Source organism: Leptonychotes weddellii, chromosome 3 (genome assembly GCF_054177405.1).
Source record: "Leptonychotes weddellii isolate Sample4059 chromosome 3, ASM5417740v2, whole genome shotgun sequence".
Lineage (NCBI taxonomy): Eukaryota > Metazoa > Chordata > Mammalia > Carnivora > Phocidae > Leptonychotes > Leptonychotes weddellii.
The window spans coordinates 92,934,157-92,948,418 of record NC_138371.1 but is presented as its reverse complement, the minus strand read 5'-3'; the positions used below and the strand labels follow the sequence as shown (position 1 = coordinate 92,948,418).

At 52.2% G+C, this 14,262-nt stretch overlaps 1 protein-coding gene across 1 annotated transcript in view; it reads left to right on the top strand.

Moving 5' to 3' along the window:
• The first annotated feature begins 2,450 nt into the window (after positions 1-2,450).
• Positions 2,451-14,262, top strand: part of SCTR (secretin receptor) — a 34,651-nt gene continuing 22,839 nt past the window's right edge. Inside the window, exons 1-3 of the mRNA XM_081814601.1 lie at positions 2,451-2,797; positions 9,067-9,170; positions 13,995-14,092. Of these exons, the coding sequence (XP_081670727.1) occupies positions 2,713-2,797; positions 9,067-9,170; positions 13,995-14,092 (287 nt within the window). The 5' untranslated portion in view covers positions 2,451-2,712. The remainder of the gene's footprint in view (positions 2,798-9,066; positions 9,171-13,994; positions 14,093-14,262) is intronic.

Genomic DNA, 14,262 nt, shown 5'->3' with positions numbered 1-14,262 from the left:
TCTTCAACTGACTTTCAGTTTTTAACTTAGCTTCCTTCTAAACAATAATAGCTATAAAATCACAGATGTGATATGCTCGTCCTATAACTGCTTAATACATATTAAATTCTCTTTTTTTTTTAAAAACGTGTAACTATTAAAATTAAAAGCATTCAACCAGTAGGGGCTAGAGGAGCATGCCATTGGGGATGGGAGCACTAGGTCTGTTCCTGGTGCTGAGGCTGGAAGAGAGCGTGGCCCTGCCACGGCACGATACCGTGCTCAAGACACGAGCAATGCCACGCAGAGGCGGGAGCATCAGGTGGGCTGCTACCAAGGGTCAGCCTGGAGGGTGGGATGCCAGCTCCAGCAGCATCAGCTCTGTCCCCCTGCACATGTCACTTTGCCTCTCGGAGCCTGGGTTCCGCATCTCCATCACCTCTGCTGTGGGGCAGTGATCTTACCCAACCCCTGCACACTCCACAGTGTCTGATGTGTGTCCAGGCTTTTCTCTCTGCAGGGCTGATATGAAGGGCGTGTCAGTGACCTGGCCACCAGGGGACCCCACTCACCTTGAGGGGAGCTGCTCCCCGCTGACCACCAGCCCCTCCTCCACCGCCTTCTGCCAGCACCGGGGCAGTGTCCCCGTGGGCCCAACCTGACATGACCCAGGTCAGGAAGCCTGCCAGATGCCCTGGTACCCTCCCCAACTGTCTGGCCGCTGGACAGGGCTTGTCTGGCCTCACGGGCAGGAGCCCCGGGCCCAGGCCCTGGCTGAGCTGGCTGGGCCCAGCCCTGAATTCATTTCTCCCAAAGGGAGGAAAGAGGCCCCTGAATTCTTCCACAGCTGGGAAGTGCCCCAACCACATCTAATACAAGACATGTGGCTCCTTGTAAATGAGGCACCCTGCTGTCATATGGAGACTTCTGCAGAAGGAGAAAAGACGTGGGTCAGCGTCATCCTCCAGGCTCCAGATCCTGGAATAACTCAAGTAGACAGACACAGTGGGTCATCTGTTACGGGCCTTCCCAGCCTGGTGTCGCCATCCCAGGGCCATCTGGGGAGGCCAGAGTCACTGGGAGCCTGCAAGCTCTGAAAGACCCTGCTCACGTCTGGCAGGCAGCGTCCACAGCTGGAATGTGGACGACCAGTTGCCTGGACGGTGGTAAACCCTGCCTGGGTGCTCTGGGAAGAGCTCAGATGGACAGCTCCAGCCCCTCCTCTTTCAGGCCTCACTGTGAGAGTTGGGGTGAAGGTTCAGGGACATCCAAGGGGTTGCTCATCTCCCACATTCCTCGAGTGACACAAACCCTGGTCCTCAGTCCCAAGATGCTTCCACCATCCTGGGCAAGCCCCGTCCAAGCCCTCCCTTTGTGTCCAAGCTCTCTCTCATTCCATACCAGCAACCTTGCCCTGGGGCCACAGTCTGTCTGTCACTCAGGGGCAGCTCTACCTCCAGAGCCCCCAGCCGGGCATCCTGACTTCCCACTTCCTCTCTGTCCCCATCTCTCTGGGGGCCAACCCCCCTGCGAGAGGAGAGCCCCAACTGCCTTCAGCCCAGCTCTCTGCATCCTCCCTCTTTCCCTCCTGGCCCAGCTTCACACCCTGCCTCCCCGCCACCTCCTGGCCCCTCTCCAGCTCCCCTAGCCTGGCTCCATGAGGAAGGCTCTCGGAAGCTGGGGTTGGTGCCCCCGAGGAGACAGGGCAGGTGGGTGAAGCCTGGGAGGTGGCATGGAGCAGTGTGGCTGGACAGCCCCTTTCCAGCCCCTGCATTTCCTGGGCTGTGTGACTCCAGGAACCTGTTTCTCTTCTCTGCTTCATCACTTCATTTATAAAACAAGGACAGGGCCGGCTGCCTCGGAGCACTGCTGTGGGTTAGATGAGCTCACGTGTGTGAAAGCACAGGGTGACGGACTCCCACTAGCACCAAACCAGAGCTCACAGGCCGAGGACTGGAAGGCCAGCACCTTAACGTGGAATCCAGAAGTCAGTGCTCAGACCAAAGTCCGTTTCCGAGGAATGCATGTGGGGAAACAGACTCCTGTTTTAACACAGTATCACTCCTGGGCCCCTCCCAACACCAATTAAATCAGGATCCCTGGGTGTAGGGCCCAGTTCTGTATGTTCTGATGCCTGGGTGGCTCAGTCCATTGAGCGTCTGCCTTCAGCTCAGGTCATCATGCCAGGGTGCTGGGATCGAGCCCCGCATGGGGCTCCCTGCTCCGCGGGGAGCCTGCTTCTCCCTCTCCCTCTGCCGCTCCCCCTGCTTGTGCTTTCTCTCTCTCCAACAAATAAATAAATAAATAAAATCTTTTTAAAAATTTAAAAATAAATAAATAAAGCTCCCTAGATGGTTACACTGTGCAGCCAGGCTGGAGGCCCCCTGCTGTCAAGTCTAATGCAAGCTGAGGCCAAGAGGTGTTCTGTCTCTAGAGAAATCCAGACCTGCCCTGGTGAGGCTTATATGAGATAATGTGTGTTCTCTCCTTCCTTCACGCCTTCAACGTGAGCACTTACTGTGTAGATGGCAGAGTCGAAGGCCCCAAAGATAAAAAGGCACATTAGACCCCACTGGTTCCTGATCTTGAAGAGTCAGGACCGCACGGGAACTCCTAGCAGGCCGGAGTGTTGGGGATGGTGCCAGGCGGTTTGGGGGGAGGCCCTTGGCCCACGCTCTCTCCCTGTCTAACGTTGTGTTCGTCTTGGCAGGTTGCGAGGGGCTGTGGGACAACATGAGCTGCTGGCCCTCCTCCGCGCTGGGACGGACTGTGGAAGTGGGGTGCCCCCCATTCCTCCAGATGCTCACTGGCAGAAACGGTAACCACTCAGCCCACGGGTTCCGGCTGCGAAGCAGTGGGTGGCCCTCTGGGTGGGGCCCTGGCCTGGAGACCAAAGAACCTCTGGGGACAAGTGGTGAACGGACTGGTGGGAGGTGATCCTTGTTGGGGCCTGGAGGCCTTGCTTGGGGGTGTGAGGTGGGCTCAATTCGCAGGGTCCCAAGGAAGGGGGCCAGGAGGCAATGTACTAGGAAGTGATAAAGGAGACTGGGCTTGCTTCTCTCTGTCCCACATCCCCAGTTGGGCTCCCCCACTTCCTTCCATGTTTCTGCCCCCTTAGCAACCAGACCCCTTGTTCCAGCCCCTGGGTCTGGGTCCCACATGGCACAACCTAGCTTTCCAGAACACTTACTTTCTATGTGTCCATTCTGCCAGGCCCTGCTGATAAACTGTGCCCTCCCTGAAAGCCCCTCGCCTCCTGGGTGATCTCTTGCCCGAGGAAAACTGCAGTTTACAAGGATTTTCTTAATTTGAGGCAGGGGGTGGGGAGACTGTGTCAGACAGGGGATGTTCAGGGACTAACATTGGCTAAAGCCCCACCACCTGCCAGGCATTTTTATATACACAGGCTCAGTTGAGCCATCACAACTCCCCTGCCAATCACAGAACTTGTCTCCTCCACTTGACCCAGGAAAAAGGAAAAAAAAAAACAAAAAACAGGGAGTTAAGAGGGGTTTAGCACTTTACCTAAGGTTCACGGCTAGAAGATGGAGAATCTAAGATTCAAACTCAGATTTCTCCGACTTCAAAACCAGCGCCCTGTCCTTCGATGCCATGGTCAAGATGGGACTACAGCTTTGTGGTGGGGGGTGATGCTGGGTGGAGGCAAGGCCTTTGGCCCCTGTCCTCCATGAGGTCATTTAAAGTCAAAAGCCTGACCTGGCCCTGCTAACCCTTCCCCTCATCTATGTGGGGCAGGAAATGCTGACCAGTGAGGCCCTTCACAAGAACAAACCAGAAAAGATGACTTTACACTAAAACCCACCAGCATCCCAAAGCCGGGTAAGGAAAGGTTGACCAGCAAGGAAAACAAGACCATGCAGTGTGGGAGAGGAGTGTAAATTCCTCACTCCATAATTCTCTAGTACGCATGTGCACACACACACACACACACACCCAGATCTGGGGAGCACACTGCGGTAGCTCACAATCCCGCTCAGCCTCCTGGATGCCCAGCAGACAGGAACTGCAGGGGACCGGGGAGATAGGTCGGAGTCCCCCTTCTCCACTTCCTGCTTGGATAACGCCAGCTGCTGAAACAGACAATGTCTCAAATCTCAAAGCCTTCATACGTATGTATAATGCCTGCCCACCTAATGTGCAAACTGGGCGCTCCTGATTAGCACCAGGCCTGAATATGATCCCGCTTCTGCCCACATTGCCTCTGCCAGAACTCAGTCATGTGGCGACACCGACCTGCAAGGGACGAGGGAAAGTGTGGTCCAGCCACGTGTCAGTCTCCCGGACCTGAGAGCCCAAGTTACTCATTCTCAGCCTTGATTTTCTCATCTGGAAAATGGGGAGAATAAACAGGACCAGGCTATGCTTGGAAATGAATTTTAAGTATCTTCCTTTGTCCTTTCTCTTCCTCTCTTCTCCCTTTTTGCCTACCCCCCCACACACCTGCCAACACATGCCAGGAAACTTACCAACAGTCTTTTTCTCCCAGCGTGACCCTTCCACGTCTATGTCTGGGGTCCATGGAGCTCCCGACACATGAGATTAATCCACACATGATTGACCTACAGCAACATGCTGGTCAGGTGCAAGGCCAGGACCAGATCCTGGACTCCCCATCCAGTGCTCCTCCCTCGCTGACCGAGTTCTCCAGTTGGAGGGACTTGAAGCTCTCCTCCTTTCCCAGCCTTCCCTTCACAACCCGCCCAGAGCCGCAGTGCCTCTACCTCTCCTATCAACGTCCCTCCTACCTTTCTGCGGAGGGGGCCGAGCAGAGCCGTGCTCCTGGCCAAATCCTTCCCAATCAATTGCTAGAACGCCGGCCTGCCTCATTAACTAGTAGCCCACTGACTCCTTTCTGAGGATCCCCAACCCTTTAATTGCTCAAGACCCCCCGGAGTTCAGCCAGGAGTGCATTTCTAGGTCTGCCACTGTGGGGGAGGAAGTTGGGGTGGTACGTGTACCGCTGCTGCAGTTTCTTCTTGCTGCCACATGGTGTCGCTGTGGGGCTGCAGGAGCCACCCGTCTACCAGTCCACAGGGAGGCCCTGCCCTCCCCACCCCAGGGCTCTGCACTTGCTGGGGGGCAGTGTCACTACCCCCCCACCCAGTGACCCCAGGGCCACTCTCTTCATACCCATCCCCAAGCCCAGGGCACCAGCCAGTCCAGGAGCACGGGCCAGGACCAGTCCGGCCTCAGTTAGCCACCAAGAACCATCTTCCTACCACCATCTTCCCTCCCCATAGATCTCAGCCCCCTGGACTCCTCTCAGGAAGGAAAGCTCCCCTCAGTGGTTTCCCACAGGATTCCAGGGCTCCCCAACCCAACCCAGGGAGGAGCGCCCAGTGAGGACAGTGTGGTGTTTTGGACCGACCCTTCCTTTTGAGAGAAGAAAATAATAATAATAAATTATTTCCCAGGGACCCCGCTACAGGGGCCCAGACAGGATGGTTGACCATGTGACTGGAGAAACTGCAGGCTAGAATCTGCCCCCAGATATTTTTCTGTGTGTGCCAAGGTCTAGAATGTTCCCTCCAGGATGCATTCCTTTGATTCTTAATGGGGCACTGGTCTTCCAGAGTTCCTTGTTAGAAAACACACTTCCGTGGCAGGGTCAGGCCTTGGCCTTTCCCTGAGCCTTAACTTAGTAGACGTTCCTTATAACCTGATTAGGTTCCAGGAGCCTTTTGAGAATTGGATAAAAGCTTTGGACTGGCTCTTCCCCAAACTGCACATACGTATATGCACAAAAATACTGCCTGTACTTCAGGGGCCCTTGAGGTGTACATTGACCTGAACGTGGGTAAGGACGGGCCCCTGTCCTATTAGGAATTAACCCCAGGGGAAGTGGGTGGGGTTGAAGGGACTCCAGAGAGAGCCCAACTCTTGTCTTCTCAGCAGCTCTGCCAAGAGCCCGGTCAGCAAAGGGCACCGTCTTTTTAGTCACACCGGGCTCCTGGCCTGGATCACATGCAGCATCTGTCTGGGGAATCCCACTGGGTCAGTGAGGAGAAGGCCCCAAAACAGGCAGCCCAGCCCAGCCTCTATGGGCACGCTGGCTGATAACCGGTTCTGGGCTCCAGGGAGTTTGTGTTTTCTTAATCCAACTTCCCATCCAACCAAGCCGAAATTGGACCACCATGTTTTCCCGTCTGACAACCTAGCTCCCTTGATTTAATTATAGAAATCTTGCACCCCCTCCTAAATTCCATGCCCCACCACCGCTGGTCCATTTTGGAAAGGCTGAAAGGAGGAGGGAGTCAGACTCCCAGCCCAGCGAGCACCAGCCTGGGCACTTCCTGGTGCTATCGTGTTCCCCACTCGGTCCTGCAGGTGGGTGGTTATTGTCACTGGGCACAGAAAAGTGAGGTACCTAAGCTCACACCCAGATGACCAAGAGACAGGGCTGGGGTTCACACTCAGATCTGGCTAGCTGGAAACCTGTGCTCCAGGTCTCAGGAGCCTTCAGGGGCTGGGCATTCCTGGATGCGGAAGGCCGAGGTCTCCTGGTGGTAGAAGCTGCCCCCGGGACTGCAGGGAGGGAGGCACAGTGAAGAGTCACATCCTGGCTGGGCCCTGTTACCCAATCCTGGGCCTTGGTTTTCTTGTCTGGAAAATAAGCCAGCAGTATCTCCCTCACTGAGCGCTGGGAGGATTAGATCAAAATCTGGAAATGAGCATGATGGCTGGTTCTAGAAATGCCAGCCACAGTTCTCGAGTTCAGTGGAACCCATCTGACCCTGAACCCTGTGAACCAGTGGTCCAGACTGGAGGCCTGTCAGAGAGGAGCATACAAAGCCCAACTGGGGTGGCTAAGGCCCCTGGGGAGGGTACAAATTAGAACAGAGTGGGTGTCAGAGTTCCTGTCTCCAGGGCTGAGACCAGCCTCCCCCCCAACCCCTGCCACATGGGCAGCAGCCAGATCCTGGGACCAGTGCTTGGCCCTCCTCTGGAGTAGAGGATGCAACTGGGCCGTCAGTCCATGGAGGGCGACTCCTCTTGGTCACTTCCCAAGACTTCCTTCTCAGTGGCTGGCAGCTCCCCTTCCCCAGTTTTCGGACTTCTGCTCCAAAAGCTCCGTGTGGGCAAACTTCCCTGTTCCCTTATAGAAGAATTTAGAGCAGGCTCTTCTCCACTCAGTTGGTGTTCTGGCCCGCCAGCCAGCAAACGGATGAGCAAGGGCTCTGGGTTGGCCCCGGGAGCCCTCCAGAGCTCATCAGCTGCTAGGGGAGGCGGGGAAGCCAGCCACCACTGTGTGAAGGGCACAGGACTTGGCCTTGGCCTTGTGCGGGGAGAAGGGCGGTGAGCGCTGCGGGAGGATCGGAGGATCGCAGCTATCCTGTGATTTACAATGCAGAGAAATGCGGAGGTGCGGCTGGAGGACTGAGAACTCCTTCCTTTCTGGGAGGGGCGGCCCCCTGGACGGTCTACCTTAGTGCCCCTGCTCTGCTGGAGGTTTTCAGGTGCTGGGGAGCAGGGCGGGAAGTGAGATTTGAAATAGAACTTCCTCGGTGTGGGACATTTCACTATGGGAATGGCCGGGTCCTTGCCAACCGTGCCAGGTTCTCGGGGAACCCACCCATTAAATGGCAGCGGGACCTGGGATCAGTACGTAGTAAGAGGAGAAAGCAGGAGAAAGAAAGGGGATCCGTACATAGTGTGTGGTTGAGAGTGAGGGTCTGAGACCCGGGGTTCAACTCCCATTTCCTCCATTTCCTGTGCTGTGATCTTATGCAGATTATTTAACCACGGTGTGCCTCAGTTTCCCCAACTGTGAAATGGATACAGTATTTACCTGTTATAATATGTTTTACTATAAAGGTAACTGCTTAGTTCATAGTCTTGTTAGGGTTAAAGGAGTCGCTACCTGTCACAGGCTTAGGACAGTGTCTGGCACATAGTAATCACCAGGTATTATTATAGTAGAGCACGGGATTTTATAATTGAGCAAACACACAGCCCTCAGAGAGTGAGATCAATGGGGTTTTTTTGGTTGGGGGTGTATGATCAGAATCGCTTGGGATCACTGTCCTTGAGCGCGACATTTGGCCCCTTGTATGACATGGGACACTGTAATCCCTTGCAAGAGCACTGGTGTGCTGCCATATTGCGAAGGTTTATATTTATCTCCTGTGAACACCCAGGGGGTCAAGTAGCACGCCCTGTTTTGGGAAAACCCTCAAAAACCAGAAGTGGCACCTCAGCCAGTGGGTGTGGAGGATGGGCAGGGGCGTCCCCCCTGGAGCACTGAGGGGGCTTGATGCTGAGATTGGAGCCCGGGAAGGGAAGGTGAGGGGTAGGGTGGGAGTGGACATGCCTGGGGTGAAGCCGTGGTGCCCCGGGGCCTGAGAGACCCCTGGAGTGGAGCTGGGCCTGGGGGCAGCCAGCCGGGCTGGGGAGCGGTGACCAGAAGCTCTGCAGGGTTGGGAGTGCAGTGGGGGAGAGCTGCTGTGACCGTAGGGGACTGTAGTGTGTGTCAACCCCGTCTGTGGAGCCCTGTGCCTGGCACAGAGGGATGTGGGGGTGGGCGAGGCCGTGGGACCCCGGGGGAGGGCAAGTAGTGCTTGGAGGCTGAACAGGGTATTTGTTCAGAGCTGGCCTGTTTGTAGATTGAGGCCTCAGGGGTCCACGGATCTGTCTCTCTCTCACCTGTGCACACACATCTGCATCTTTGCCCTTTTTTTTTTTTTAAGATTTTTATTTATTTGAAAGAGAGCGAAAGTGAGAGAGATCACAGAGGGAGAGGGAGAAGCAGACTTCCTGATGAGCAGGGAGTGCGATGTGGGACTCGTTCCCAGGACCCTGGGATCACGACCTGAGCCAAAGGCAGATGCTTAACCGACTGAGCCACCCAGGCGCCCCTTTCCCGCTCCTTCTTACTGACCCTTACATATTCTTCAAGGATCAGCTGAGCCAATTGAGAGCTGACCCTGTGGTTCAAAGAAAGGCAGCTGGGGCCCAGCAATGGGGAAACACCAGGCCACCCCTAAGGTGTGGCTGAGGGTACCCGGGACCCCAGGCCATCTGTCCCCTGTCCCCACTGCTCACCTGCAGGATGCTTGGCCCCCACAGGTTCCATGTTTCGAAACTGCACACAGGACGGCTGGTCGGAAACCTTCCCCAGGCCTGACCTGGCCTGTGGGGTTAACGTGAACGACTCGTCCAACGAGGAGCGGGTAAGCCTGTCTGCCCCTCTTTCCCTGGCTGGGGGCCTGCAGGGTGAGAAGACAGAGTGGAGCCAGCCCCGGGGCAAGATCAGGGGACCAGGAGCTGCTCCGGTCACCCACCCCACCCCGCTCATCATCCGGGGTTCGCTGGGCCTGCCTCACTGCCCTGGTCTGTCATGTGAAGCCAAGGTAGGTCTCCTTTCCGCTACTTTTGGCCAATTAATATTCTGAGTTAAGTCCAAACTTTGCATTTACCTTTGTTAAATTTCAGCTCCTTGTTTCGGGATTTTACAGTTTCAACCCTGGAGGAATATCATGGTTAAGGCCCTGGGCTCTGTTCTTCCCCAACTGATGAGTCTAAGCCAACAGTGTTTCCGATGTGGTTTCAATAGGCATAACTCACAAAACCAAAAGCTCGTGGGGTCCGCAATAATTCTTAAGGGTGTAAAAGGGTCCCAAGGTCAAAAGGTTTGAGAACCACTGGCCTAGGCCAATCCTGTATCCCAGCCCTCTGCCAGGGATGGTCCAGGGGTGGGCAGGCTCCAGTCACTTTGGGCCAGTGAGATGTGAGGACAAGCTTGCTGGGGTTTGGGTGAAGAAGCTTTCTCACTCTTGGGAAGGAGCCATAGGAAGTCTGGCTGTCCCTCCTCCTGGACAAGCAGGCATGGGGAAGCATGTGGCTGTCATCACCAAGGCAGTCATCCAAATCGAGAAGTGGCAGCCTCGAGAAGAAGCCACCAGGATAGCAGGAGGAGAAATGGAAAGAACCCGGTCCTTTGGCAGCTTCTTAGTGCTGCTTTATGAAAGAGTTCTGAAACCTATTCTCTGCATCCCCAGTTACATGAGCCACATCTGTTTATTAGGCAAGTTGGAAATTTCTGTTTCTTGCAGCCCAGAGCATCCTTTCGAACCTCTGTGCTGCCATCCATCATAAGAATGTTCTCTCTTAATTTTATGGATTTTGCCAATGTGATCACATAAACTTCCTGTCCTCAGAGAGGTTGGCACACTGTGGCCCTTGAGCCAAACACAGCCCACCACCTGCTTGTGCAAATAAAGTTTTAGTGAGCCATAGCTACGGCGATTTGCACTACGAGCAGAGCTGAGTGATGGCAAGAGCCCAAATGGGCACCCAAAGTCTAAAACACTTATTACCTGTCCCTTTACAGAAAAAGTCTGCTGACCCCTGATCTAGAGGATGCAGAAGGAAGGTGGCCTAGTCAGGAAACATGGCAGAGAGACAGGCAACTTGATCCAGGACAGACAGCAGTGAGGCTTCTGGACCCCAAGCCCCCTGGGAGGTGGCGCCCGTTGCAGATGTGGAGGGCAGGTGCGCTGAGGTCACATCAGGCCTCCTGGGAGCAGGGCTTTTCTGGATTAGAATTTACACACATAACGCAGGGATAAGTGGAGTTAGCTGGTGTCCTGAGGCTTCCCTGGCAGACAATCCGCCCAGCCTCAGGCCAATGCAGAACATTCAGCCTGAACGCCCCATACTGTCACCCCATGCCTCCTCATGCTGTCACAGACTGGCCCAAATCTGCTTCTGAACTGAGAGCTGCTAGCCAGGTGGTCTTAGGAGCGAGGCTCATGCCCTCAGGTCCGGGGCTCATCCTGCCCATGGCAAGATTATAGGCCGACACATCATCGATCCACTAATTTCTTGACATTTGACTGCTCTTTGATGTCCCAAAGTCAAGGCACCATGAATCTAGGGCAACCTACTGTCCTTTCGGCTCTCATCTACGTTCCTGAGAGGTGGCTCCTGGCTTCTGGGATCACAGTCACACCAGTGGGGAAAGCTCAATGTCACATGGCAGCCAGCCCATCAAAGGTTGCCTCTTGCTCTCAGAAAAGTTTTGGTCACTGAGTCAGATATCTTTTTGGTAGCTTCCTCCCCTTGGAGCTAATGCTTCTACCTGTCAATCGTCCTAATACTTTTTTTCCCAAGTTTATTTGTTTGTTTCCTCGGGGTGCAATGTACCCAGTTTTTTCATGCACTCTTCCCTTCTCTGGAAATGTTCTAGTTTATTAATGTGCCTCTTAAAATAGCATGCCCAGAACTGGACGAAACACTCCAAACGTTCCAGTGTTGTCCGGTGTCCCACAGCACTCCGTTATTGTAACTGAGAATGCAATATAGCTTCTTTATAACTCATACTTCATACCGTGATCTTGGACCCATGACTCGTGTTGAAGGGTGGATGATGGGGGTGAGAGGTAGAGGTGGGGAAAAATTAACATGCTCTGAGTGTCTTGTAAGTGTCAGTCTAGATACTCTGATACTTCATTTGCTCTTCCGACAAGCCTGCAAGGTAGATATTATCCCCCATTTTGCAGATGAGGAATCTGAGGCTCAGAGAAGTTAAGTAATTTGCCCAAGGTCACATAGCTGGTGAGTAACAGTCCTGGGTTTGGAAACTTTGTCTCGGCTCTGAAGCCTGCATTCTTTCCCCGCAGTACACTTCCTAACGCCATGGAGCTTGGGACATTTGAACCTCAAGGTCATTTTCATATGAAGAGCTGTCAGCAAGGTTTCCCCAATACTATTCTTGTGCCTTTTTTTTTTTTTTAGATTAATTACCTTTTTCTTCTGGTTATAAAATAGTACTTACCCTCTGGAGAGAAATGAAAAGTGTAGAAAAAAATAAAATAAAAATAACAACTCTGTCCACAAACTTATCTTCCAAAGTTAACCATTATTAACCTCTGTCACATCTTTTTACAGCCTTATGGTCTATGCATGTATGAGATTGAGCCACATGAAATGGCCGGTACTCAATCATTTGATCTACAAAAGAGGGCAATTTCATGTAATTCAGCCTAATACTTTTTTTTAACAGATAGCAGGAATCACACTGTACATATAAAATTTGTATTCTGGGGGTGCCTGGGTGGCTCAGTAGTTAAGCGTCTAACTTCGGCTCAGGTCATGATCCCAGGGTCCTGGGATCGAGCCCTCCATCGGGCTCCCTGCTCTGTGGGAAGCCTGCTTCTCCCTCTCCCACTCCCCCTGCTTGCGTCCCCTCTCTCGCTGTCTCTCTCTCTGTCAAATAAATAAAATCGTAAAAAAATTTTTTTAAAAAGATAAATAAAAAGCACATGAAATAGGGACACCTGGATGGCTCAGTTCGTTAAATATCTGACTCTTGATTTCAGCTCAGGTCATGATCCCAGGGTCCTGGGATCGAGCCCCGCGTCGGGCTCCCTGCTCAGCGGGAAGCCTGCTTCTCCCTCTCCCACTCCCCCTGCTTGTGTTCCCTCTCTCGCTGTCTCTCTCTGTCAAATAAATAAATAAAATCTTTAAAAAAAAAATTTGTATTCTGCTTTTTCACATAATGTTACATTCTTAGCACGTGCTGACATCTTTTAAAACGCTTGGTAAGCAGCATTTTAATGGCAGCATACATTAAAACACTGATTTAAAATAATTTAGTTAATTGTTCTATTGTTGGACATTTGAGTGTTTTTCATCACTAATCGTTCTGTGATCAACATCTTGATGTATAAATACGCTTTTCCTTTTGTGCTTATTTCTTTGTGTGTGTGTGCTAATGTCTTAGAATTAATTCCTAGAGGTAGAAGGGAGGTCAAAAGGAATGCATATTTCAAAGGTTCTTGATACATGCTACTTTCAGGAGATATTGAAGCAATTTTTGGTCCCACTCTACCCTCAGCTGCATAGAATATTATTGCCTGTAAATATTAGTTCATTTGGTTGGGAACAGATGGTATAGCATTATTGGTTTAATTTTCATTTCTTTGATTCTTTTTAAGGCTGTCGCACAATTTGGTTTTTTTTAACCTAAAAGATGCAGGTTTTACATTTATCTTTATATGTCGCTTTTTCCCATCCCATTGAGATTCTTTCTGAATCAAAGATGAGTCAGTAATGGGAAGTGGCTGTGGGCTGCATCCATATGAGTGCAGTGTAGAGATCAGGAGAGGTGATGGTCCCACTCTTCTCCTTCCTGCTCAGAGAGTACATTGGAGCTTTCCAGCTCTCGGTTCTGGGTGTCTTATTTAGGAAGGACGTTGACAACAGAGCATATTAATTGAGCAGAAGGGTGAAGGATCGTGGAAAGAGATTGAAGACACAGGAAAAATGTAATGCTGAGACTATATGTGAGAGACGAGCGGGTAGAAGAGCTGTATTAAGAAATGACAGATCTCTCTGTACAATATTTGCAACCCTTCTAGAAGCCCGAAACGATTCCAAAATGCACAGTTTATTTAAAAAAAAAATAATGCTAGCCCCGCATCAGGCTCCCTGCTCAGCAGGAAGCCTGCTTCTCCCTCTCCGCCTCCCCCTGCTTGTGTTCCCTCTCTCACTGTGTCTCTCTCTGTCAGATGAATAAATAAAATCTTAAAAAAAAAAATAATGCTAGGCCTTAGATACAGACAAATTCAATTTATTTCAAGTGGCTCCAAAAGTAGGTCCAGAAAAAAGACCAATAGGAGCAATTTAAAAGTAATAGATTTTAGCTTCACGTGAGAAAAAATGACCTAATATTTTGCACCCTTGTATACCAGATGACTTCCTCAAAAGGCCAGGTGAGCCTATATCCCTGGAGGTATTCAAGCAAAGGCTTGAATTCAGGGTGATGGTAAGGGGCACTATGCATGGGGTAGAAGTTTGAGTTGGCATCAGATGATCCCCGAGATCTTTTCCAAAGCCGAGGTGTTCCGAGTCTATGAGCTGAGAGGTCTGTGGAATCTGATCAGCAGAGCAGTCAGTATTGAAAGGTTCCAGCTGCCTGAGCAGGTACACTCTGAGGCAGAAAAAAGCCCAGCCACCGGGTGGGTGGGGCTGACACATGCCTCTCTCTGCAGCACGAGTACCTGATGAAGCTGAAGGTCATGTACACCGTGGGCTATAGCTCCTCCCTGGTGATGCTCCTGGTCGCCCTCAGCATCCTCTGTGCTTTCCGGTGAGAACACATTGCCATCTCTCTGTCTCCCCAGCCTTCCACAGGCACAGAATTTGGGTCTCTTTAAATTACTCAGGCCAGAGAAAGGAAGGTCTGGGTGGGCCACTTGGTGACCTCTTGATCTAAACCTTACCCGTGGCCAAACACTGATGTTCCTGTGATCTTGTTCA